The sequence below is a fragment of the Artibeus jamaicensis genome, unplaced genomic scaffold (assembly GCF_021234435.1).
Source record: "Artibeus jamaicensis isolate MK-2021 breed Jamaican fruit bat unplaced genomic scaffold, CSHL_Jam_final contig_465, whole genome shotgun sequence".
Lineage (NCBI taxonomy): Eukaryota > Metazoa > Chordata > Mammalia > Chiroptera > Phyllostomidae > Artibeus > Artibeus jamaicensis.
In genome coordinates, this window is record NW_026521843.1 from 36,256,745 (window position 1) to 36,283,498 (window position 26,754).

At 36.2% G+C, this 26,754-nt stretch overlaps 1 protein-coding gene across 2 annotated transcripts in view; it reads right to left on the reverse strand.

The window, feature by feature from the left end:
- The window catches only part of PNPT1 (polyribonucleotide nucleotidyltransferase 1), a 47,674-nt gene extending 28,415 nt beyond the window's left edge, over positions 1 to 19,259 (reverse strand). The window contains exons 1-13 of one of the 2 annotated variants that reach the window (XM_053666848.1): positions 19,081 to 19,259; positions 14,778 to 14,838; positions 14,116 to 14,190; positions 13,365 to 13,470; positions 11,887 to 11,936; positions 10,833 to 10,896; positions 10,689 to 10,736; positions 9,649 to 9,762; positions 5,387 to 5,573; positions 4,266 to 4,317; positions 3,966 to 4,023; positions 2,245 to 2,341; positions 1,697 to 1,799 (exon numbers count right to left, since the gene is read on the reverse strand). In XM_053666848.1, the coding sequence (XP_053522823.1) occupies positions 1,697 to 1,799; positions 2,245 to 2,341; positions 3,966 to 4,023; positions 4,266 to 4,317; positions 5,387 to 5,573; positions 9,649 to 9,762; positions 10,689 to 10,736; positions 10,833 to 10,896; positions 11,887 to 11,936; positions 13,365 to 13,470; positions 14,116 to 14,190; positions 14,778 to 14,838; positions 19,081 to 19,241 (1,176 nt within the window). In that variant the 5' untranslated portion in view covers positions 19,242 to 19,259. Of the gene's footprint in view, positions 1 to 1,696; positions 1,800 to 2,244; positions 2,342 to 3,965; positions 4,024 to 4,265; positions 4,318 to 5,386; positions 5,574 to 9,648; positions 9,763 to 10,688; positions 10,737 to 10,832; positions 10,897 to 11,886; positions 11,937 to 13,364; positions 13,471 to 14,115; positions 14,191 to 14,777; positions 14,839 to 15,145; positions 15,187 to 19,080 lie in introns of those variants that run through there. The other variant, XM_053666849.1, reaches the window with a different exon arrangement.
- Positions 19,260 to 26,754: the final 7,495 nt, after the last annotated feature.

The following is a 26,754-nucleotide window of genomic DNA, read 5'->3' on the forward strand; positions in this document are numbered from 1 at the left end:
CAACAGTAGAGTGGATGAAGCTGAGAATCAAATCAATGATATGGAGCACAGGAAACAAAAAATAATACCACAGCAACAAGAAGAGCCCTGGCTGGTGTGGATCAGTGGACTGAATGCCAGCCTGTGAACCAAAGGGTTTCTAGTTCAATTCCCAGTCTAGGGTACATGCTTGGGTTACAGACCAGGTCCCCAGAAGGGGGTGCTTGAGAGGAAACCACACATCAATGTTTCTCTCCCTCTCTTTCTCCCTCCCTTCCCCTCTCTCCAAAAATAAATAAATAAAATTTTTTTAAAAAAGAATAAGTAGAAGAAAAAAGAATTCTAAAAAACAAGGATAGTGTAAGGACCTCTGGGACAGCTTTGGGCATACCAACATTCATATCATAGGGGTGCCAGAAGGAGAAGAGTAAGTGTAAGAAATTGGAAATCTATTTGAAAAATAATGAAAGAAAGCTTTCCTAATCTGGTGAAGGAAACAGACATGCAAGTCCAGGAAGCACAGAGTCCCAAACAAGATGGATGCCAAGAGGCCCACACCAAGACACATTGTAATTAAAATGCCAGATGTTAAAGATAAAGAGAGAATCTTAAAAGCAGCAAGAGAAAAGCAGTTAGTTACCTACAATGGAGTGTCCATAAAACTGTCAGGTGATTTCTCAAAAGAAACTCTGCAGGCTAGAAGTACTAGCAAGAAATATTAAAAATCATGAATAGCAGGAACCTATAGCCAAGACTGCTCTACCCAGCAAAGCTATTATTTAGAATTGCAGGACAGATATAGAGCTTCCCATACAAGAAAAAACAAAAGCAGTTTATCATCACTGAATCATTATTATATGAAATACTGAAGGGACTTATTTAAGAAAATCAAAACTATGAACAATAAAATGGCAATAAACACATATCTTATGAACAATTGAGTTAAAAAAACAAGCTAAGAAAACAAGGAGAGACAGCAGAACAATTTACAATAGCCAAGTGCTGAAAGCAACCTAAGTACCGATCAGTAAATGAGTGGATCAAAAAACTATGGTACTTTTACACAATGGAATACTAAGCAGCAGAAAGAAAGAAGGAGCTCCTAACCTTTGCAACAGCATGGATGGAACTGGAGTGAAATAAGCCAGGCAATGAAAGACAAACACCATATGATCTCACCTTTAAGTGGAACGTAATCAACAAAACAAGCAAGCGAAATATAAACAGAAACATTAAAATTAATATCAGAAAGTAACCAGAGGGGAGGTGGGAGCTGGTAATCGGGAAAAGGGTGAATGTTTTTCAGGAATAACTATAAAGGACACATAGACAAAACCGAGGTTGGGACATGAATCAGGGGGTGGAGGTGGGGAGCAGGGGAGTAGTGCGGGAAAAGGCAGACAACTGTACTTGAACAATAAAATTGAAAAAATTGAAAAAATGTAAAAAGGAGGAGGTAGAAAGCATAATAAACACAAAACAATAGATACACACAATACACATACATGTTAAATACAAGAGAATGGGTGCCTACATTCATGTAGGGGAGAACAGGACTGAGGAATAGGCTAAATGGAGAAAAACAGAGGGTCTTGAAAACAGCAGCAATGGCAATACCCCATAAACTAAAGAATATGAACAACTCAATTTTGCATACTTCAGAAAAGCTTTTAGAATATTTCTTAAATTACAGAAAATTACTTTTTATATATATTACCTGTGTTTGTCCCCTTTGAAATAATGCTGATCCATGAAGAATTTTGAACATATCTATCTCACAACTGATATTCCTAAGTGAAGTCAAATCTCGACCATCACACCTATAGCAGTAAAGGAAATGATATAAAGCAGTGTTGGAAGTCAGAAAAATCACATATTATTACTTTATCCCTACCAGGAAAGGCCTCAAACCCAGCTGCATATCGTAATCATCTGTAGAAATCTGAGAACTTTTCTTGGGCCCCACCTGAAAACCCACTGAATCAGGATCTTGGAACTCCATACAACTGCACTGTTAAAAAGCTCTGCAGGTAGTTCTAACATGCAGTCACTACCATAAAGCACTGTTCTGTACACAAGGCCGAAGAGAGATAGTCAAGCACATCCACAAAATCCACACTCAACAGGTACCCGTTTATAAAATAAATGTAATTTTCTTGTTCACTTAAAAAAAAAAAGGTTCCCTGCTTTAAGAAAGTTGCCACTTTCAAGGCAACTTGCAGAGACAGCACACGCTTCAATTCCACGAAAAAAGAGTATGTTTACCTTTTGTATTCATTCAAAATAATACTTCTAAAAACATCCTTTGCAACAACATTGAAGGATTCTATTATTTCATATGAATCGACCTCTGGAAATTGTTCTATAGACAAAAGACAAATGAAAAATAAAGGTTTACTTTTTTTAGAAGACAGGATTTCTCTTAAGTTCACTGTATAAATTGCTTTGTACCAGAACACTACTTTGAAATCAACATTTTATTGCATTATTTTACCCAACAAATCTAGCCAACTATATTATGAAAAAGCCTAACACTTTTAAGAGTAGTCACCTCCTGTTTTGCCTGAGGAAATTTTATCTTAGTCTGAAAACAGAATAATAATAGAAAAATATTAGAATAATAATAGAAGAATAATGTTAGAATAATAATAGAAGAATAATTTTCTTTATATATATGACAAATCCCTACTGATGGGTTTTTTAGTTAGTATTTATCAAGTTCTTTCATGCCCCTGGTATTTTACAAGTTTTATTTTTTAATGTCTTTAATTCTTGTAACAACTTATGAGTTAAATTCTATTAGTATCCTCATCCCACGGAAGAAACAAATAGGTCTAAAGAGGTGGAGTAAGTTTTCTAAGAAACAGGAACAGACAGAGCTGTGATATGAATGTAGATCTGTTTGCCTAGGCTTATGCTTTTAAATGGTAAGCTACTTTACCTTATCAATAGATTTATGTCAAGTTTTAAGAACTGGTCTCTCAAGCATTTGATTTATTAAATATAAAGTAACCAGAATATAAGAAATGCAAATAGAGACATATATGAGTACTGTATCTTCATCAGGCAAGAATAATTTTAAATATTATACTTTAATACAAACTTGTATGCTTTAGCTGGGTTGCACTTGGAGAGGAAAATAATTATTAACAAAGCATTTAAAATATTATCCTATGAACCAAGAAAGTCAAGAAGATATTCTACTATGTACAATATATACAAAGTCACCTTCGTAAAAATAAGGTTAACAGGTGTTATATAATGTGTTATTCATAATGGAATGAAACATAGTGAGAGAAGACCAAACTTTTTCAATGGCAATTACAGGTAATGGCCTTAATATCAGTGCTTATAGCAGAGTTCTTAATCTTAAAATAGCTAGGTGAAAGGTCATTTGTTTATTAGCAGAAAAATGAACAAGAGCTATATGTCATATTTGGTAAATACTGTTTGTGTGATTGACTACGATAAAATCCTTTGCTTAATAATATCTAAGAGCTAAATTCTCTAAAACCTAAACTTCACAAGTCCACATGATATTAATAAAAAAGCAACAGTTAACATTTATTGAACACTTGCTATGTGCCAGGCACAGATGTAAATTATTCACTTACACAATCCCCATAAACTAGATATTATTAGTATTACAGTTTCACAGATTAAGAACTCAAGAATTTTAAAGAACATCTTCCAGGTTTTCAGTTATCCATGACAGGATACAAGGATATCCATCTTAGAGTGTTAGAAACTGATCCAGAGAAGATCAGCAATATTTCACATTTACCATTTACTGGAGTGCACTGTCACGTGCAGTGCTGACTACATTCATAGAATTTAATTTAAAAGTAACCTTGGGATGTATCATTATCACAAATTTACTGAGGATAAATTAAGGATCAATGAGAATAACTGATTTCTTCAAGGTTTCACATCCCAAAATTTAAAAATCTATTCCTTTAAATGCTTTTTTAAATTAAAAAAATTACCTTTTAGTTGTTCTTCTGTATCTAATCTTATCTTGTTAACAGCTTCATCTCTGGAAATCTAAAAGAAAGTTGAGGTTGAGCTCTTATGCAATACATGACAACATTTCTATTTTTGAATTATTTTACAATTAACACATTGTAACAGTACTCAGATTTTTCTAATGGTAGTAGTCCTCGGCTTTCTGTTTGGAGATTTTTTTTTCATAAAAATGGGACTGACGTTCATATACAATTTAATTGAGTTATGGCAAGAAGAAATTCCCAGAACAATTATGTAAGAGAAAATCCAGGTGCACCTACTTTATCATGTTTATTATCTGTAAAAACTGCATAGAGTCTCTCCATGGCGAGCCTATTTTAAGACAAAATAAACATCAGCACATTGAGAAACAAGAGAGTCTATCACAAAACTGAAATATTTAATAAGTTAAAATATTTATTTTATAAAGAATTAAAAATGTATTTATTGCTCTTTAACATTGCTAATCTGTTTACTGCTTAGAATATGACTCAGAACACAAATTTCTTTCTCCTTACCTCTCAGGGAAATCACTCACACATGGTATTATGCTCTGTGTTTTTAATTGTTCAATTTACTTCACCACAGATTTTTCTTACACTCTCTTTTTTAACCTTTCACTTTTTTCTCCTGTCTGTTTTGTTACTGCATGTATAACTCTTGTTGGAAAGTTTATATAACTTTTTATCTGATGGCTCTGAGACTGCTAATAAGGAAAATATTAACTTTTTCAATTTATTTTAATTTTTTAAAGATTTTATTTATTCATTTTTAGAGAGGGGAAGGGAGAAAGAGAGGGAGAAAGATCAATGTGTGGTTGCCTCTCGAGCGCTCCCCCCCCCCCACCGGGGGCACCTGCAACCCTGGCCTATGCCCTAGACTGGGAATTGAACCAGCAACCTTTTGGTTTAAAGCCTGGTGCTCAATCTACTGAGCCACACCAGCCAGGGCTCAATTTATTTTACATAAATGAAACAGTTTTCAGGAGATAATTCATACTTACAGAGAGCTTGCCTATGTACAGGCATTGTTCTAAGCACTGGTCATATAGTAGTGTTTATACTTGATTTCTCTTTGACAATCTCAACAGTTTCCTTAGAGATTCAAATATCTTATGCTTTATTCTCTTTTTTCCTTGACACAGAGAGATATGCAGACCATCTGAACCTTGACCAATAAGATCACTCTCCCTTTCATTTGAAATTCAAGCTTAGGCCATTGAAGAGGTATGTGGGTGCCTCCTTTTAAAAGGATTAGACTGGTATTTATGGTGATGACTCTTAAACAGAGGGGTGCTATTTAAGAAGTAACGTATGGATAGTGCTTCCATGTGAAGTATTTTCCTGAGAGGAAATTAAACCTGGTGACAATTTTGCCGTTTCTTCTGAACAGATGTTCTTACTTATGAGTGTGTTTCACAATCTCTGGCGAAGGGGTAAATAACTTCTGAGGTGTCCTCTTGGTAACACCAATTTCTTTTACCAACTGCTGGATGCCCTGAATGATTTGTTGTGTATATTTTACTCCCACTTTGATAGCATGGCAAAAGTCCTGCTGTAAAACGTTTTCTGCAGAGGCTTCCAACATGACTATTTAAAGAAAAAAAAAAAAGATTGCTATTGAACATGTTACCAATATAACATTTTCAATTAACATAACAAATTCTACAGATCACTTTTATTAATGGTACATTTACCTTTTATTTTCTCAGGACCAACATACTTCTAAAATGTAAACTCATTAAATGAAGGAAGAAACACTGATATGCAAAGTCAGGTTTATATTCTTTGATGAGGGATTGCTCATAAAAAATGAAACAAAAGAAAATAAACTATGCATACTTTTAAAAATAGCATCTTTCTTAGGTATAATATCATAAAATTCCACCTTTTAAAGTACACAATTCTACCGATTCTTAATATGTTTTTAAAATGAAATTTTAAAATATCAGCACAGTAGGTGTCCAGTAAATGTTGCCTGTTTCAATTTATTTGATATGAACTCCCACTTAATTCTTTCACTGTCACATTGTGTAAGTCTTGTACCAGGGGGTAAATTTTTGCAGTGATGCTGTTGTTACTAAGCCAACTAGAGGACACTAGCTACTACCATAAAATGATTACTTTTATGGTTTGTAACAGTAAGACTTCCATGTTACACAGTACACCTCAAAGTAGGCCTTTTAGCATGGTATCTCACTAAAATCTGCTATTCAGATTTGGCTTTGGTTTCTACAAGGCTGAACAGAATCTGGCCAACTTGTGTGTCATTTCTGGAATTTTCCAACATGTACCAAGTCAAAGGTCATGTAATGCATAGTCAGTATCATATCTAACAGTCTAATGACATCATGTTGTCATTAAGCTTTATTGTTACATAAAAAGTCACTTCCAAATCTTCTAGGTGTAATCTAGAGTGCAAAAAAAATCTCCTAGTGCTTTATATGTTTGAATTCCATGAATCAACTGGAACAATTCCATTAGACCTGTGAAACTACAAATAGAACATTTGTGTCACTGCAGTCCTGGAAAGAGAGAAGAAAGATGGCAGGACTAAATAGTACCAGTAAAAAATAGCTCAACCCCCCAAATTTGGCAAAGACAAACCTACAGATTCAAGAAGCTGAGTAAATTCTACATAGAGTAATTAAAGAAAGACATATCATCATTAAACTTCTGGAAACCAAAGACAAAGGGAAAACTCTTGAAACCAGCCAGAGAAAAATGACACCTTACCCATATGGGGAAAGCAATTCAAATAACATTAGATTTATCATTAGAAACCATGCAGGCCAGAAGGAAGTGGTATAGCATTTTTCAGATGGTGAAAAGAAAAGAACTGTTAACCCAGAATCCTATACCCAGTGAAAATACATGGATAAATATCCACTTTTTTTGTTGAGTTTTCTGAATTATGTTTGATGGCTGAGGCAAAAGCAGAACTTATATTACTGCCTGTTGTGATTTTAAATGTAGAAGAATATTAAAACAATTATATATGGAAGAGGCTAAAGGGAGGTAAGGGTTCAATATCTCACATGCAGCATGAATAACCTTCCTTTGATACCATGATACTTAGATGGTTATATTCCTTTACTCATCTGTATTCCCATAACACCCCCTTTCACCTTCACAGAATTAAACTGGAGATTAAAAAAATGCATGCAACATATGTAAATTATACCTCTGTATATTGATTTTAAAAAGAGACCATAAAAAGACTGTGGTAAAGAAAATGAATATTCCTAAAATAAAAGTTGGTTTTCACCAATTGAACTTTAAAGCAATTCATTTTTTAAAATGCTTATAAGAACATTCCTTCTAGTTTGGAATGTAGAGATCTGTGCTGTACGACAGGGTAACTACTGGCCCAGTTGGGCTCTTGGCAGTATCACTCGTCTTTCTGTGTACCTGAGTACACAAAGAAAGATAGCAATAATATGTGTACCAGTTGAAAACAGGCATCTGAATGACACTGTGCAGAATAATGGCTGCTGAAGTAATCTAGCAGTTGACAGCACAAGGAAATTATCCTTATACCAGAAGGTCATACTTTAAAGATTCTGATTACTCAATATTTTAATAATAAAATGGCATAATTACTTTTTTGTATCCCCAAAGTTCCATGACAGTGGTATTTGATTTGGACCCAGTGTTAACACTAACATGAACATGGAGACAAGTATGTATTCCCTTTTATGAAAGCACAGAGAGCAGGTACATATATTAATGGAAAGAGTGATGCAAAAGTCGTAAAATGGAGGCTGCTCATTTCTGAAGCCTGTCTCCTTACAGGTTGGTTCAGAATCACTCTCGGCTTCCCTCTAATTACTCAAGACTACACTCTGATGGTTTATGCAGTGATTAAAGTATCATTCTGCCATCTACAGAGTGACAGGTGAGAAGTGCCTTATGGGTTTTTTATGGCATGCCACGATATAGTAAATATGCTTGGTTCATTCCTCCAATGTCTATTTTAAATTAGAGGGGTTCAAACTTTAAGGCAGATGACCATTTAGAAACAAGTTTATTTTCATGTCTTAATGGTAATAGCAGGTATTACTTGGATGCCTACTAGTTACTAGGTATTATGGTGGGCACTTTACAAACCTTTACTCTAATCTTCACCACACCACACTGTAAACTAGTCAGGTCAATTTACTAGTTGATACTGTAACTTTAAGCAAAAAAAAAATATTTCAGATGAAGACCAAATGAACATTAAATAGTAAACTAATACTCTGCTCAAGGCCCTTTCTGCGATGCTCAAATATGAAGTAGGGGCCATCTATTTATTCATGGCTTCCCCAAATCTTAGGAATACCCTCTTTACGTTGTGCTAATTCTCCACAGTATGAACCCCACCTTCTGGAGGAAGAATCCAAAAACCATCTTTTTGCCTCCCTGGTAGTCAAGGATGCAATCATGTGTCAGTTCTGCCCAATGAGATGAAAGTGGAAACTGCTGTGGTGACTTATGGGAAGGCTCCTTAAAAGGAAGGGTAACTCACTCAGCTGGCACACACCTTTTTGCTATTCCCTTCCTTTTTCTTCCTTCTGCCCCTAAGTCCAATAAGTTGGCCCGAGCTCTGGCAGCCAGATCATAAGCAGGAAGATGAGTGCCACACCTTGAGGATGGCAGAGCAGAAAGCTAGAAGGAATCCAGGTTTCCTAAGTGCTGTAACTATCCTGGACTCATTTATGTTTGAATTTCTTTTACCTGAGAGAAAAATAATTTCCCATCTTAAGCCTTTTTATTTAATTTAACAACACAATCCCTAACTAATATGTAGATGACATACAACTCCTGTTACATGAGTTCTATTATATGGCACCTACTTCTTAGTCCATTACTGACCAATAATACAAAAGAAGCTAGAAATGAGCTGTTTCAAGACATTAATTGTACCAAAAGAAGCACTAAAAGTTTAATAGTTTATATCTCATCAAAATGCTTCCACATCAGAAGGTCCTATGTCAATAAGTCCTGGACATCTAATATATAGAGGAATAAACTGAGAAGCAACTTTAATTAATTTGTCCAAGATAACACGGTTAACTTGTAGCAGATGCTGGGTTTCAAACCTAGCTCATTCTGACTATTAAAGCCCACCCCCTTCAACAGAACCAGGCTCTGATTTTCATTCATGCATTTATGACATTTTTGTTACAAGGAGTCAAGGTGACTCAATGCATTTCTTCTAATTTACTACTATTTTTCCACTTCAGAAATAGGTCCACCTCCTTCTCAGAAGACATCAAACAAGCTTAGAATGAGTGAATTAGCCAAATGAACATATTTAAACTATAAAACAATTTATTACCAGACTTAGAACTTTAATTTTAGATTGGCTTATCAATTTTAAAATAATTTCTGGCCCTGGCCAGGTAGCTCACTTGGTTATATAGCATCATCCCAATACACCAGGGTTGCAGATTTGGTCCCTAGTCAGGGCACATAGAAGAATCAACCAATGATGTATAAATAAGTGGAACAAATATATGTTTCACTTATATGTTTCTCTCAAATTAGTAAAAACATTAAAAATAATTACTAAAATTATCTTAAATATTTTTGTATTTCAATCAAAGTTGTAATTTAAATGCATTTTAAGCCAGAATTCATAAGTAAAATCCAAAACAAATTTAGTACTTAAACTACTTACCAATTTGACTTCTAGGTGCTCCAGCAACCACTAAATTTAAAGTACTGGAAGACATTTCTTTTCGTGTTGGGTTAATGACACATTCTCCATCTATAATTCCTACTCGTACTGCCCCTGGAGTACATTAAAATATTGTCAATTGTTTAATAAGAACTCTCAGTTTTTCAAGACATTATTCCAGTGATGGCTTCAATCCCTATCTTCGATGGTAACTAAAATAAAGTCCACATTTCCACCATGGTATTTAAGGCCCAAAGAGCATCTTACCCCACCTACCTTCCTGCCTCACTGAATCACTGTGAGTTGGTCAAACATACAATGTCTCCCATGTCTCTGTGATTATACTCAAGCTCTTCTCCTGATCTAGACTGTACTTTCTCCAAGGCAAATGCTTACATTCCGATTCTACTATGGTTCAGCTTAAATGTTGACTACTCTTGAGAAGCCCTCTTGACACAGCCTTACTTCACAACACTAAACAAACCTATGCTTCTTTATCACTTTCTTAGCACTTTGACTTTCCCTTTACAATACAGTTTACAAATAATTATCTGTGTTTCCCAAGAACTGCCTCATCTGTCTTTGAATTGCTGGTGCCCGGCTGCCTTTGTTTCTTCAGTACTTAGCTCAGTATCTGGCATTTAGGACACTGAATAATCACTCCACAAATCATTTTTATATTGCATCATTATAACTTGTAAGAGCTATAAATTACAAACATATATTTGTTTTTATCTTGAAAGAGTATGTACTCTGACAATTTCTCAGTCAAAAGAAAAGTCCTTAAACAGAAGAGGCAACTAAGAAGTCAAAGTATCTAGGAACACAAACTCTCTAATACCATAACATTTTGCTATTAGAAACAAAACCCAAGGAAGGATGAAAATGTCACAAAGAGCTGAAAGAAGTCTTAGAATGTCATATATTTCAAATAATAGAGAATACAATGGAGCCAATAAATCTAGGCCCTTGTTAATAGCATGCTCACAAGTATTTCCGGGAATAACATAAATGTTCCTTATTTTCAAGTCCTAACTTACCAATAGGTCCATTCCAAGGAATATCTGATAATGAGAGGGCTACAGAAGCTTAAAAAGAGAAAAAAAAATAACAGCTGAAATAAAAATATTTCACTGCTTTTAAAATTCAATAGTGGTAATTTTAATCTCTATTTTTATACTTACCACCATTAATTGCTAGGACATCAGGTTCATTAACACCATCCACTGCTAACAAATTACAAAGGACCTGGTACAGAGCAAAAATTCAAAGCACTTACTTAACAAAATATGCTTAATTTAGAATGATTATCATTTCAGTTAATATCTTGGCCTAAAATATAGGAGCACTACATGGTTAAAAGCATGGCCTTTGTAGTCAAACCCCTTAACTCTGACTATCACTTAACTACATGCTTGACCATGGGCAAATTACTTACATTTCAAGTTTCCTCATCTTTAAAAGAAAAAATAATTGCATTTTCCTAAAAGGTTTCTAAGAAAATTACTGGGAACATTGTATGTAAAGAATTTATAAAACTGGGCATGGTGAAAGTATTCAGTAAATATTAGCTATTCTTTTACATAAAAATATTGTTATCTGTTAAGGTCAGACAAAACAAGCCAATGAATTACTTTATACTACAATAAAATGCCTATGTTTTATACTTAAAATAACTTCTTGAGGCAATGACATTCTTGCAAAGGCATATTTATTTTTATCAAAGAAATAAGTAGTTAAAGTATATGGGCCATTATGAAAGAAAATATTCAGAAAGTATGAAAATACAATGAAGCAGAGGTTTAGAGTACTGAGTAATAACAATGAGTCATAAAGGTGAGGCAGCTTACCTGCCCTAGACTCTCTTACTGAAACCACCTACAAGGCCCAACCTGATCTGCCCCCACCCACCTCAACCACTCTCAACTTTCAAACTCACCAATTTCTTTTTTGCCTCAGGATTTTTGTGCTTCCCATTCCATCTGTCTGGAATGCTTTCCCCACATTCCTGGGTTGGCTAACTCCTATTCGTAATTCAGGTATCAGCTCAAATTGACACTGAATAAATATTAACTTTTTAAAATTTTGTTTTAAAGAAAATTTAATGTCAAATGTAATAGCATCATCAAAATCTCTCATATTGTATTCTTTATATAATGTTTAGCCAAAAGGTATTATAGAGATTCATTAAATAATTTTTGATTGACCTGGAAACAAATAACCTAAAGGAGACCTTACCTGTGTATCATAAAAGTATCCAGCTGGAAAAAGAGGTCTAATCGAACGATCTGCCAAAAAAGGGAAAGATTATTTAAAAAAATCCCCCTGGACAGATTTACTGAAAAGGACAAAGATAAATGTCAATGCTTCAATTAATACAGACTATGCCCTAACAACAAAAAATCAGCAAAGCAGGCATGCTCAAGTCTAAAATTGGGCAGCAGCTCCTCATTCTGGTTCCACAGATATCACTTACATAAGCAGGGGAAAGAAACTTAAGACCAGTAGCAGATTAAAAGAAAATCCTTCTTTAGTATTCTGTGCCTGATAAACACATACACAAACTAACAACTTCTGGGTATAAGAACTGTAAAATACAAGTGCTCACACAATATTTAAATGTCAAAGATTTCTGCCTTAAGGGAGAGAAAGGGGTTTCAGTGCTCCAGGGGGAGGCTTGGACCAGAGTATGGCAGTGGAAGGGAAAGATTAGAAAGATTCAGGAGAGATAATTAATTAGATTTGGTTGAGGGGGTGGTCAAAGATGAATCTTAGGATTTTGGCTTGTGTTACAGGTAACACAGAAGAATGGATGAACTTCATTAATTTGTTTTCTACTTTATATTATAATCTCTGTTATGCATGCAAATGTATTATTTTGTATATATGCAATTTAAAGAATAATAATTAAAACTTATCTACCCTTTACGTCACCTGGGAAAAAGTACATACCAATACATTTGAAATCTTTGAGCTGCCCTCTGTGATCACTTCTCCCAATCCTTCTCTGTAGAGGTAACCATGATCCTGAATTTCGTTTAATCTTGCCTTTGCTTTTCTTTGTTGTTTATTATTTATGTGTCAATTCTTAAACAACACAGTGATTGGTTTAATGTGGTTTTGTACTTTATTCTATTTGGGGTTCACTGAGCTTCTTCAATCCAAAGGCTTATAGCCTTAAGTAGAATTTATAAAAACTTTGAAAAAAAAGGATGTCAAAGATTTGAAAGATTACAGACACATTTCAGTAGTTGAAGAATGTAATGCATTTAGAAATTACTATGCTAAACATAAAAATGAAAATTACTAGGGACAGTTCAATAGGGTAGAGGCGTGGGCCATGGAATTTACATACTCAGTGAAATTCATTCATTTAGTCAACAAATATTTATTGAATGCCTATTTTGTGCTAGGCATGTAAAATTCAATGATCACTATTGAATTTTAAAAGCAATGAAATATTTTTATTTCAGCTCTCATTTTTTTTCTTTTTTTAAGCTTCTGTAGCCCTCAAGGGATTGAGTAGTGAACGAAAAGAAAGTTTTTTTCTCTCTTGGAGCATGTATTTGAGTGAAGGAATACAGAAGGTAAATAATCTTAGGCAGTGTTAATGTAATGAAAGAAAACTTAGGAGATAGTGTAGAACACAGATGAAAAAGAGGGAAGCTAAAACAGGTATTATAGAGAAAGTTAATGCCTCTCTCTTAATATCTTACCTATTACTCTACTTGTAAGGATTTCTTTATCAGAAGATCCAATCTCTCTTCTAAGATAGTTTGTAGGAATTCTACCAGCAGCAGCAGCCTTCTGTCTATAGTCAACCTGAAGTAGCAAAGAAAAAAATGAAGTTCATTGACTGCTTTTTGTAGTAAAAAATCTACTCCTTAAGAATTGTTATGATGATCCTAATTCTTGTGAGATGCGAACAACATATTCCAGACTAAGAGTGGAGCGTATTTTATTTACTTTTAGAGATTTGTATCACTTAGGAAAAGGAAAGCTAGTAGAAATGTTTTAGCAAATTGATTTTTTAAAGGCCTCTATTACTCTTCACAGTAGCTTATTCTGGTTGCTTATTCAAACATTTTCTTTTTTTGTATCAACCCTTCTGATAATAGAAAAAAGCTGTAAAATCCTAATGAACTTTTCATTCTTTGGCAAACATATATTAATACTTGCAGACTCATACTAAAGGGAAACCTGTGAAAACAATGCATTCATTGTTTATTCAACATCAAGTACTCATGTACTTCCACTCTTCTTGTCAACTTCTGAACCTGGACATTCTAAAGTATGCTAACTACTAATATAATTGGTATGAAGCAATCAGTTTAAATTCTTTCAACTACTTATTATCAGACAACTAAGGAAAATCCTTTGTTGTGGGAAGTTAAGACAGTGGACAAAACTACTACAAATTCTACATTTATGCAATATTACAGTTCAGGTCAACCAGCAAACACTTACCACCAAAGGCATGAACTGGGAAGGCGAAGGTTTTGTTTTACTGACTGCTGTGACCATCACCGCTGTGTCACCTGACTTAGTTAAAAAGAAACAACACTGGTAAATTCCTTTAAAATCAGATATTAACATGTAAGTAGTGACTGAGTGAATCCTCACTCCAGTTAAACTCAAGGAAAGAGGACTGTTACCCCATGGCCTAATGACAGCGAAAGTAACTTTACAAGTTGTTCAATCTAGATCTCTTCTGCATGATCACCTTCTGTATTAGAACAGTCACTGAGCTTTTTAAATGCAACAGAACTACAAGGAAAAAGGCTTCTCCAATCACATTTTTTATGAGAAAATTTAGGCTATACACAAAGAAAAAAATCCGAAGTATTACTATAGAAGAAACCAGTAAGATTACTTTCTCAGGAAAAGCATTATAGGATTTATTAATAGAGTAAAATAGAACCCTAACATTGGAAGAGATCTTAAACGTCATTTAACATATTCAGCCCTCTGACTACCTGGTTATCTGGAATAGCTCTGACACTAGAAATGGTCTGAATTTATTTCCAGTGTCACAGTTCCAAAAAGTTACACGAAGTAAAAATACTCAGTACGAGACAGTCTCCATAACCATTTTAGAAAATGAAAATGTAAAAAACCAGACTTTTTACCTGCACTACAGCAGAGCCATCCGCGAACCTGGCCAGTTTTCCAGAAGATATTTCCAATTTTCTGTTTAAAAAATAAAAATTTATTACAAAAAGGACTTAAATCACCAGTATAATTCCCAGCTTAGTATAAAATGATCAAAGACTCTAACAGATGAACTAAAGGTTACCAGCCCTACAGGACTCCACCCAGCAAACAAACAAACGAACAAAAAAGGGACAGAGTTCATAATCATTATTAAAAGTACAAAGGGAATTTAAGAGCTATGTAAGGAAAAATACAGAAGGCAAGGCACAGAGTAATCTGAATGAAAGTATTTTTGGGATACAGAAACTTTCTTCCTAAATGTTAATTCCCATTTACTACCTACTTTAGTCTCTTCATCCCTTGCCTTGTTGACTAAAGCAGCCTTTTAACACACAAACTGGATCATTTCCCTACTTAAAAATCCTGTTGTTTCCCCACTGCTCTCAGGACAATATGTACTCCAAAAATTGCCTCCAGAGACCATATTCAACAGTGGTGCCAAGACAAGTCAATGGGGAAGGAACAGTCTTTTCAACCAATGGTGCTAGATAACTGGATAACCGTATGCAAAAAAGTTAATGAAGTTGGACCCCTTCCTTATACTACAAATAAAAATTAACTCAGAACAGACCATAGATCTAAGTATGAAAGCTGAAACTATAAATCATAGGAGTAAATCTCCAGAAACTTCTAAGTCTTCTTATATATGACACCAAAAACACAAATGACAAAAGAAAAAAATAAACTGGGCTTCATCAAAATGAAAAACTTCCATGCTTCATGGGATATCTATCATCAGGAAAGTAAAAGAAAGGTGGGAGATGTTGATAGCTGGGGAGGTTATGCATGTGGGGGGCAGTGGGTAAGTGGGAAATCTCTGTACTTTCCCTTGATTTTGCTGTGAAACTAACAGTGCTCTAAAAAATAAAGTCTACTTAAAAAAATTGAAAGAAAACCCACAGAGAAAATATTTGTAAATCAAGGAACTTGTCTCTGGGATATGTAAAGAATTCTCACAACTCAACAATGAAAAGACAACCCAATTTTAAAAGTTGCTAAAGGATCTGGATATCTCCCCAAAGAAGATCTACAAATGGCCAATAAATACATAAAAATATGCTCAAAATCATTAGTCACCAGGGAAATGCAAATCAAAACCACAATGAGATCCACAATGAGATACGACTTCCTATGTACTAGGAGAATGCATTGGTGGAGATGTGGAGAAACTGGAACTCTCATACATTGAAATGTAGAATGGTGTACCTGCTTTGGGAAAGAATCTGACGATTCCTCGGAAGGTTAAACACAGAAGTACCATATGACCCAGCAAATCTACTCCTGTATATACCCAAGAGAAATGAAAACATATGTCCATGCAAAAATTTGCATATGAATGTTCATAGCAGCATTATTCTTTTTTAAAAAATATTTTGTTTATTTTTAGAGAGAGGGGAAGGGAAGGAGAAAGAGTGGGAGAGAAACATCAATGTATGGTTGCCTCTCATGTGTCCCTTACTGGGGACCTGGTCTGCAACCCAGGCAAGTAAGATTATTTTATCCATCACATCCAGTGGCTGAATGGATGACTTAATATTGCCATCCGTCATTGTGACAGAAGTCTGAGTTTGTGAAAAGCATGTTTATCTATTCAGTTAGACACATTTTGTTAAGTTTGAAAATCAGAATAACATGTACATTTGTACTATCAGCCCTGACCTTGAAATGTTACGGAGATTTTTTTTTTTTGACTGCAATAAATATCTGAGGAGTTCGGGTTGGGTTTCTATTTTTGTTCAATGTGTTGGACACTAATGTTATGACAGTCCACAATAAAATGGCATCCACTAACAGATGGAATGATGAGGGGAAGAGATGAGGCTAGAGCTGGAATAGTAGGAGGGGTGAATGCGATGCCCAGAACCAGTTACACTGTAGCATCAAGCAGACTCCCACAAACTGATAGCTAAAATCAGTATTTTATGCATAAAACATCACCAAATACTACATATAAGATGGACGACACATCAGTGTCCTCTGTGAGTTGGAATTGGTGGCTATGGGACTATATGGGAAGGAGATTTTTGAGGTTTTAAAATATTGAACCATGTGAGTGAATACCTAATCAAAAAATGCATTTGAAGAAATAAATAAATAAATAAATAAATAAATAAATAAATAAATAAATAAATAGAGTAAGATGAACAATGAGATTCTATTAGTGGAAAGAAGAGTGGGAGAAGGTAGCTCAGGAAGTAAGAAGGGAAAGCGAGGAGCCATGTGCCACAGGAAGTAGAACTACAGGGACACACTTGAAGAACATGTTCAGAAACATCTTCCTCCAGCATCCACCAAGAAAAATTCAGTAATACTAAACTAAACAAACAAACAGCCCCAAAACCACCTTTATGGCATAGCCTCTGCCTATGTCATTTGGGCTCACCTTCATTGCTAAACTCACATTTCACTTTTTGCTCCATCCAGTGAGTTATTTGTAGCTACTCAAAGGCACTCTCTCACCTCTGCAATTGTATTTGAACTTTGCTACTTTCTTCTTGCCCTTCAATATTGACTCTCGATGGGAAGCTTTAGCATGGGATAAATATGCCTGTGTTCACTTAGTACCCTGTTCATACCTCTGCCACAGTGATTTTTCCAGGACTGTACCTGTGTTTGTTACTTCCTCATACAGAGCCCTGTATATAGCAGATACTCAATAAAAGCTTGTTGAAATGAAAATTAAACAGTTGCCTCAAAGGTTACTATAGTAAATACATATCTGAAAAATACCACAATAGCATAAAACTTTCTCAGGCATTGTAAATTTACATGATAGCAAATATAAAGTACAAGGTAGTCACCCACTAAATGTTGCAAACAACAATCTTGTAACAAAGTTAAAAAAACTTATTTACTCGGCAATGTTGATACTTATGAATCTAGATGTTACAACACATGACACAGGTTTAAAAAGAACTAGCTACAGAAGAGCTTTATTTATTTGACTAGTAAATAAAAGATTCAAGGTAGATTATTTATGGAAAATCTGGAGGGCAGGAGCTCATTTTGTTGCTTTGAGTCCCTGGTGTCTAGCACATAGTAGGTGTCTGTTGCATGTAATGTTCTGGGGCATTTGTTCAGTCCTTGAAGAATGGAAGAGATAACTTCTCCCTTAAAAAATCAGAATCGAAGAATACCAAAGGTGGAAAAAGCCTTATGGATCATGTGGTCTAGAGGTCAACAAACTATAGCCTGTTTCTGTACAACCGTTCAGCTAAGAATGTGTCTACATTTTTAAAGGAATTGTACACACACATGAAAATGTGACAGACAGTATACAGCTCACAAAGTTTAAAATAATTACTATTTGGTCCGTTACAGAAAAAACTGGTAGACTCTTGATCTAGTCCAGTCTCCTCATTTTGTGAAATAAAGAGGTAAAGTAATTTGTTCAAGATCAGTCGTTCAGTAAGTTAAGGGAGAAAGGCCTGGATTTAAAGCCAGATGTTTTGGGTCTTCCTATGAACTAGGATAAAAATAATTTTTAAGTACATGTAGAAAATGTGTATGTACATATGTACATATAACATAGACATCAGCAGATTCATTTCTTTTAGAAATGATTGAAATAGAATCTTTTAAAGTAATTTTAGACGTGAATTCTGGCAATAGAACCCTAGGAAAAGTACGGGGTTTGTAACAAAGAAAACACTAGTTCGAAATTTACTGAGCCTCATAGTATTGGTTTTGTTGACTCTTAGAAAGTTAACCATTACTGAACCTCTGCTTTCTTAACTATAAAAATGGGCGTAATAGTACCTTTACTACATGTCTTTAAAGAGTGTATCATATCACTGGTGTGCAGTAAACTGACGTTTCCCCTTCATACTCAGGGTCATACTAGCTACGCTCTTAGGCAAGAAATTGGGCTGCATGAGTAGGCATCCATTGTCAGCTCATTATCCTGAGGTGGGATGTTTCTTATTTCAGGGTCCAGGACTCCCCGAAATTGCAGAGAATGGAAGTCAGCTGGTCAGACTTAGGTGAAGGGAAGCCTGTAACAGTAAGGGAGGGAGGGCCAAGCAGCAAAGGACACGAGTCTGAGACAGAGAGAGACAGACTCCAAACCCGGAAAGGGAAACTTGGAATTTAGGTCTGGAGTTAAACAGAGGGGAAAGAGACCTGGGGTGCCAGACTCCTACCGTGAGAGATGAATGTACTCGTGCTGGGCACACAGAATGCCTTGTAAAAGGGCAGAGAATGCACATCGTTCCTTACCTGTTGCCTAAATCCACGGTCACGGCACGGGATCCCACGCCACCCCATAGTGTTCGCACCTGCAACTGCCTGAGTGCTCGATTCCGGCCAGGCAGTCGGAGGGGACTGTCGCCCAGCGGCCGGATCCGGAGGCAAGAGCAGCAATGCCTGCACGCCGCCATGACACCTGGCTTGCAGTCAGCCCGGGCTGCGGTCTGATTGGCTCACTTTGCGGATGGCAGGGCGGAGCATGTTGCGGTGTCGTTTCCGTAGCGCCGGGAAACTCTAGAGACTGGGATACATTTCTACGAGAACCAGAGAGGGTCAAACCTATTTGAATGAGATTGTGACAACCTGCCTTCTCAGTATTTGCCAGTGAAAAGCAATTAGAAAAATAATGCTTTTTGGGGGGCTATCGTTTAAAAGAAAGTTCTAGAATAATGTGTTAAATAAGTAGAGTAAATATATGATATATGGAGTAATAATAGAAGTCATCAGAGAACACATTATTGTTATTTGACTTCTGTAAATTGAGAATTAGGAGAACTTTTGTGGTAGACCATACGTAGCAAGAGATCTCCATCTCCCCACTGTGCCCCGGTTTTTTATAAATTTCACACAATAAATATATTACTGCCTTATGTTAATTTATTTTAGTAACTTAATTTCCCACTTATTTATAGCATTTTAGGTATTTTATACCATAATTTCTGATTTATCTTTTTTTTCATTGTTACTCTTTAGCAATTTATTTTACTGCCCCTTTAATTCAAATGTTAATATTTTTTAGGCCCAACTCAATTTTGGAAAATATTTTTGAAATTTGAGTTTGATAAATTTTAAGGAGTGGAAAATTTCTCCCACCCCTCCTAATCCAGTCTGTTGGAAAAATCTTTATGTGGTTCCTTAAATGAACCAATTATTATTATTATTTTTAATTATGAGAGTCATATTTTTCTTTGGGGGGGTTATAAACCCCCTTCCCCCAAAGAAACTGGAACAACAAAATGCAACACACACTCCAACATGATTTTAAGAACTGAAATTGTTGAACTCCAAAGAGACAAATGCTTTGGTGACAACGCAGCTACTTGACACCTTGCTTTCATGATCTATTATCACTGATTTGGACCTTTCATATCAGTAGAAGGTATTACTACTAATTCTATGGCTATTTAGTGTTAAGGTATTTTTTGCCTCTTCCTCTACCTTTGATTTTACTTTATGTTGCAGCAGTATTTTCAAGATTAAACCATTGAAACCTTTGATAATGACAAGTCTATCAAAATCTATTTGCCATAATTCAACATGACTTTGGGTTTATAAAATAACAATACTAAATCACCTTTTGGCAACATACTTACTACTATATAATCATTTTCATTCAGGCAGTATTGCCTAATAGTTTAGAGCATAGACCTGAAGTTAGTCCTAAGTGGTCCCAGTCTTGGCTCTGTCATTTACTTGTTTGTTCCTATCTCTCTAAGCCTCAGTTTCCCTATCTATAGAAATGGATAATAATATGAATCTCAAAGGGTTTTTGTAAAGATTAAACATGACAAAAGTTGTCAGGTGTTTATCGCAGTATCTGGCACATCATCAGCACTCAATAAATGGTAGGTACAACTTGGATCCAACCTTTTCTTAACTTTCCCTATAGTTTGTTTTCTTTATTTGAAATACTTAATAATCTCCTTCCCGTCAGACCCTCATGGATCAGTTAGCTTTCATCCAACTGGAAACACTGGAAAGCAGCATTTATACATTAAGCCCACCTGTTTCCTCACACCAATATAAAATAGTGGAATTGGATCATAAAGAGGGAAAGTTAAGAAAATGTTGATACTGAAATCTTGCAGTAGAGCTTTGTTATGAAATAGTCATATAGGCGATTCAGACTATGTTTATATTAAACATTTTAAGAATAACAGAGAAGCAAAAATATTAAAAGTTGAAATTTTTGTGGTCCTAACTACCTAAGCATTATCTATGAGGTTTGATCTGAGATGTCACAGTCTAGAATTATAGTTCTCCCAATTATACTTTGACAAACAAAATATAATTTAAAAGAAATTTCTTTACATATAACTCTTGAAGGACATTAAAGGTAACCCAATTAAATGCAACAGAAATGTTTTTCAGATCTTTTTTTCCTTTAAAATCCAATGAACCTGCATCAAAATGGTTACACTCTGAGTAGCAATTTTAAGTAAAACATCATTACATCATATTATTGTGAATTAAAATTTAACTTGGCTTGTAGTTTGGGTTAGACTGTATATAAGGAGTTTTTATGTCTTGTAATGTGTATGTACACAATTAAGGAACATAACAGAAAATATCAGCAAACACTGAGAGGGGCCATGAAAATTTTTTCTCTGAAAGAATGTAGCATACTCAACCGTAAGAAAGATAGCTCTTCACCATTGCCAGAGGGATCTTTCTAAATCACAAACCTAATTATGTCTTCATCCTAATTAAATTCTTCAGTGGTTTCCTAAATCCTCAATCTACAGAATAAAATCAAAACTGCTTTGTGAGTACTGTAAATATTTCCTGTAGCAACTCATCAATTTCGATTTATTACTCTACTGCTTTCCTTCCCTTTCCTCATTTTATACTCCCAGTAAGTTGAACTACTTGTTCCCCTCTGACATACCACCTTGCTTCCTGACTGTGTCTTTGCATGTATGATTTTTTTGTCCTTGGCACACATTCCCTCCCATGTGTCAATTGGGGTTCAACTTCAATACTATCCTCTCTTATTTGCCCAGGCTGCCTTCTGGGTACAACCTATGTCTGTCTTTTCACTTTATTGATTAACCCATACAGCCATTACATCATCCCTGGAGATGCATGTGATAGTGGGTATTTCATAGTGGTTAAAAATGCTAGCTCTGGCATGAGATAGGTTGGAAACTCACTTGTGTCACATGTTATTCTTGGTAGTTGCTTACCTTTCCTATGACTCAGATTCCTCTTTGTAAAATGAGAATAATAATAATACCTACCTCTTAGGGTCATTATGCAGATTTAAATGCAATTTTATTTTTGGGGTCTAAGCATAATCCCTGGCACATAGAAATAAGGTGTTATAATACAGGGTGGGGCAAAGGTAAGTTTATTTTTTTAATTGGCTTAATCTTTATTATATTTTTTCTATTACCATGTAGTCCCCTTATACCCTACCTCCAAGCAATCATGACACTACTGTCAATGTCCATGGGTTCTTTTTCTTTTTTGTTCAATTCCTCTACCCCATAAGCTACACCCCTGACAACTAGCTGTCATCTGCTCTCCGTTTATGAGTCTGTCCTCATTTTTCTTGTTAGTTCAGTTTGTTCATTAGATTCCCTACACAAGTGAAATCATATGGTATTAGTCTTTCTCTGACTGGCTTATTTCAATTAGCATAATGTTCTCCAGGTCCAGCCATATTGTTGCAAAGGGTAAAATTGTCTCTTTTTTTTTATAGCCAAGTAGTATTCCATTGTGTAAATGTTGCATAGTTGTTCTATCCACTGATCTACTGATGGACACTTGGGCTGCTTTTATACCTTGGTGATTGTAAATAATGGTGCAATGATATAGGAGTGCTTATGTTCTTTCCAATTAGTGTTTTGGGTTCCTTTGGATATATTTGCAGAAGTGGGATAGATGGGTCAAAAGACAGATCCACTTTCAATATTTTGGGACTCTGAGCTTCCTGGACTTGTGTGCCTTTTCCTTTCACTAGATTAGAGAAGTTTTGATCATTATTTCTTCAAATAGGTTCTCCATCCCTTGCTTGCTCTCTTCTCCTTCTGGTATTCCCATGATGCAAATGTTGTTACACTTCATCTTGTCCAAAATATTTCTTAAGCATACACACTTTTTAAATTCTTTTTTCTTCTTGCTGCTCTGCATGAGTGTTTTTTTTTTCTATACCTTGTCTTCCAAATCACTGATTCAATCCTTGGTTTCATCTAACCTACTGTTTATTCCTTCAAGTGTATTATTTATTTCAGATATTTCAATCTTTATTTCTGAATGGCCCTTTTTTATGGTCTCTGTGTCTTTTTTTTATGTTGTTGAGTATCCTTATCATCATTACTTTAAACTCTCTAGCTGATGAATTGCTTGCCTCCATTTCATCTAGTTCTTGTTATGGAGAATTCTCTTGTTCTTTCATTTAGTGTCTGCTTCTCTGTTTCCCTAGTTTGACTGCTTTGTATTACCTGCCTTAGCTGTAATCAGCTGTTGAACTGATCAGTTGTTAAACTAACCAAGCTGTAAGCAGCTGTGCTTACCCTCCACAAGGTGGGGCAGAGTAGTTTCTGCAGGCAGGGCTATTGTTTCCCTTTAGGCTGATGCCACTTGGAGAGGAGTGTTTTCCCTGAGAAAGATGGCTCTTGCAGTATGGGGAATGACTTAACAGAGGAATCCTGGAGGCTGTTCCTTCAGTGCTTTCCCGAGAGCTACCAACACCAATCTCTCCTCAAACATCTCTAGTCCACTCTGCTCTCCCTCTGCAAGAGCCAGGGTAAGTGGCTGCAAATGAAATGTTATGTACTGGCCTTTTAAGAGGCTCTCTGCATCTCTGGTCTTCTCTTCCTTGCAGATAGAAACCTGCTGCTTTTCACAGCTGGATGTTATCTGGGTTCCTTTCTGGCTTTGGTGTTGTAGGCTAGGGAGTCAGCTTGGGGTTTAGACTCCACACTTCTCAGAGGGAACCTCCAGGCCACTGAAATATCCCTCTGGAGCTTCAGCTGCCACCCATGGGAGCCCAGCCAGCCCTCTCGTGCCTCCTCAGTACTCACTACCAGTCTCATTGTGGTAAATGGTTTCTTCTGTCTGTCCTTGTTTATAAGGCTTTTCTCCAGATGGTGTTCAGTGGGTTATTCAGGATGATTTCTCTACAATTTAGCTGTAATTCCTGATTGGTCCTAGGAGGAGGTTAGTGTAGCCTCTACTTACTCCTTTGCCACCTTGGATCTTCTCCAAAGTAGTTTTAGAGTTGTTTGTATGGAAAATGATACAACAATTAATAAAAATAATACAAGAATAAACTGTGTTTTGCATAGTCACAACTGTAAACCTACTTTTGCCCATGTTTATTTAATATCTGTTTTATGACAGGTACTATGATAGGTTCAGGGGAGATAATCATTTTGAGTCATAGAGCATAATAATCCCTTTACGGAGTTTGCAGTCTAGTATGAGAGGCAAAAAACACAACCAAATGAATAGACAGAAAATTAGAGTTTATTTATAAAAAATAATGCTAAGAAGGAAATAACCTAGATGCAAAGATAGGGAATAGTGGGAGGAGGGTAAACTTTAAACAAGGTGGCTAGGGAAAGCCTTCTTGAAGAGGAAACATCTAAGCCCCCTGAAGGATGAGGAGATAGGTTCTAAAACATGCAGGCCAGGTGGGCACAACAGCTTGAGAGCAGAGGGTTACCCCTGATCAGGAAAGAGTTTCTGCTTCTGTGAAGACTAAGAAAAGCCAGTGTGACTAGAGAGTAGTAAGCAGGAATGTGGCAAAGATAAGGTAGGAAAGGAAGGCACGGGAAAGTTTAAACAAGGAAGTAGTATGTTCTAGTCTACATTTTAATATGGGCCCTTTGGCTGCTGAGTCCAGAATGGATGGGAGGAGGGTGAGAGAGGAATGTAGGAATCATGAGTAATATGGTGGTGAGGGTGACAAGGAGAAAGGATGGACAGATTTGGACTGTAGTTTTGTGTTGAAATTGTAGGACTTGTTGCTGAATTGGACACTGAGAGAGAGGAATTAAGATGATTAATATGCTTAGATGGCTTGACACTGAGAGAGAGGAATTAAGATGATTAATATGCTTAGATGGCTTGTAAATGAAGTGTCTGAGACACCCAAGAGCAGCTGTCAAAATGGTTCCATCTGAGTGTTGTACCCAAGGAGAGGACTAGAGTAATATAAATGTAAGAGTGATCAGCATACCAAGGGCATCATAAGCCATGGAAACACAGATATTACCTAGAGAGAAGGTAAAAAGAAAAGAGAAGACCTGGGTCTGAGTTCTGAGGAGGCTGCCAAGTCTATGGAGATGGAGTCAGTTTTGATGCAAGAGAAAAGCTAGGATGTATTGCATTGGTTATTTTCTATTTACACCCCCTCCATCCATTCTCTACTCTTCTTGGCTCTGCTCTGTACCACAGGGATTGATTTATAGACTGCAATACTCCAGCGCCCTGGCCCTCTGAGTTTTGGTTGGGTCAGCCATTGGGGGACACCAGCTAGAGATCAAGGGCAAGATAAGAGAGAAACTTAAAATATAAATCCATAATTCTTTTATGTGTAGCAGTGACTGCATTCACCTGTCACTAGAGCACCTGCCAGGTGGCCCTGCTTACTTGGTACTATCTCTCCAATTGTACTGTTTCTTCTTGCTGCTTCAAGCCTTAACAGTTTTCCACTGTTGTTCCTCCTTCAGCATCTTAGCATTCCTCAGTGTTAGTTTCAGAATCTCTGCCTTCCTGGCTGTAAATAGTCCTTTCATTAAATTTGCTTCAGAACTTATCTGAGTTTCCTGTTTCCTGCTTTCTTTTACATTGCTCCTCAGATCCATACTCTTTCCTCTTTTCCCAGCAGTAGAGACTATTAGTTGTTTCCAGAAGCTTGTTACCCTGGGGGTAGGAGGTGAGGGGCATGATGTTTTCTGCTGTTCTGATTAACCTTCAGTCTTAGGAAGGTATCGTGTGCCTGCGTGTTGGGTGGACTATCATTCTCTAGCATGTCTCTCTCGCCACTGTAACTAGGCCCAGAAGGTAGTCTGTCCCTTCCCCAGAGGTAAAGGGTTCCTTCTCCCATCTGTAATAGGTTTTCACAGTGTCTCAAAGGTGGCAGTACTAGTTACTTTCCCACAGCACACAAGGCCTATATTTCTATGGATCGATAGAGCAGAAGGATCTAGTGGGGCTTCTAATTTTCTCACATCAGCTGTTGTCCTCCTTTCCAGGCACCGTGAGGCACACTTTCTCAGGACACTTGCTGTTACCTTAGTCTTTTTTTGTGAGCACTAGGTAAGGCCTACAGAGAAGAGCCTGTGAATGGGTGTAAGTTCCTCTTATGTCTGAAGTCCTCAGGGGTTCTATATTCTCTCAGTAGCCCATGCCTGGCTTTTAGAAATTGGTTTAAAAATTTAGTTGAATTCTTCTTACCAGTGTCTGTTGGTGGCTGTTCCTGGTAAGAGAGAACTCATTTCCGGTGTCTCTTTGGAAGCTCTTATTTTTCTTCAGATTTCACATTACTTGATTGCTCTGTCACTCTAACTCTCTGATGGGTTCTGGAAGAACTGTGAATTTTCAGATTGTCTGGCTTTGTTGTTACAGCTATTATTTTATGATTGTTTAAAGGTGGGATGCTCTTTCCAGATTTCTGTTTTCTAAGCAGGAAGCCAGAGGTCTCACATATAGTTTAAGACCTCTCTGTTCCACTCATCCAGAAAAGTGAAGTAAAGGTAGAATTTGTTCTTTCACCTTTTTAAAATTTGTTTAGCTTTGTCCTGCCTCTATAATTCCAGGATTGGGACATGGGAGGAGAGAGTAGAGGAGGGATGAAAGAATTCAATTTCTGGAGTCAATGGTGTTCTTACTGGACTAACACTGTCTGGTTTTCACCTCCACCATTACAGCAGATATCCAAAGGTTGGCTATGATATAGGGTGTATTTGTGGT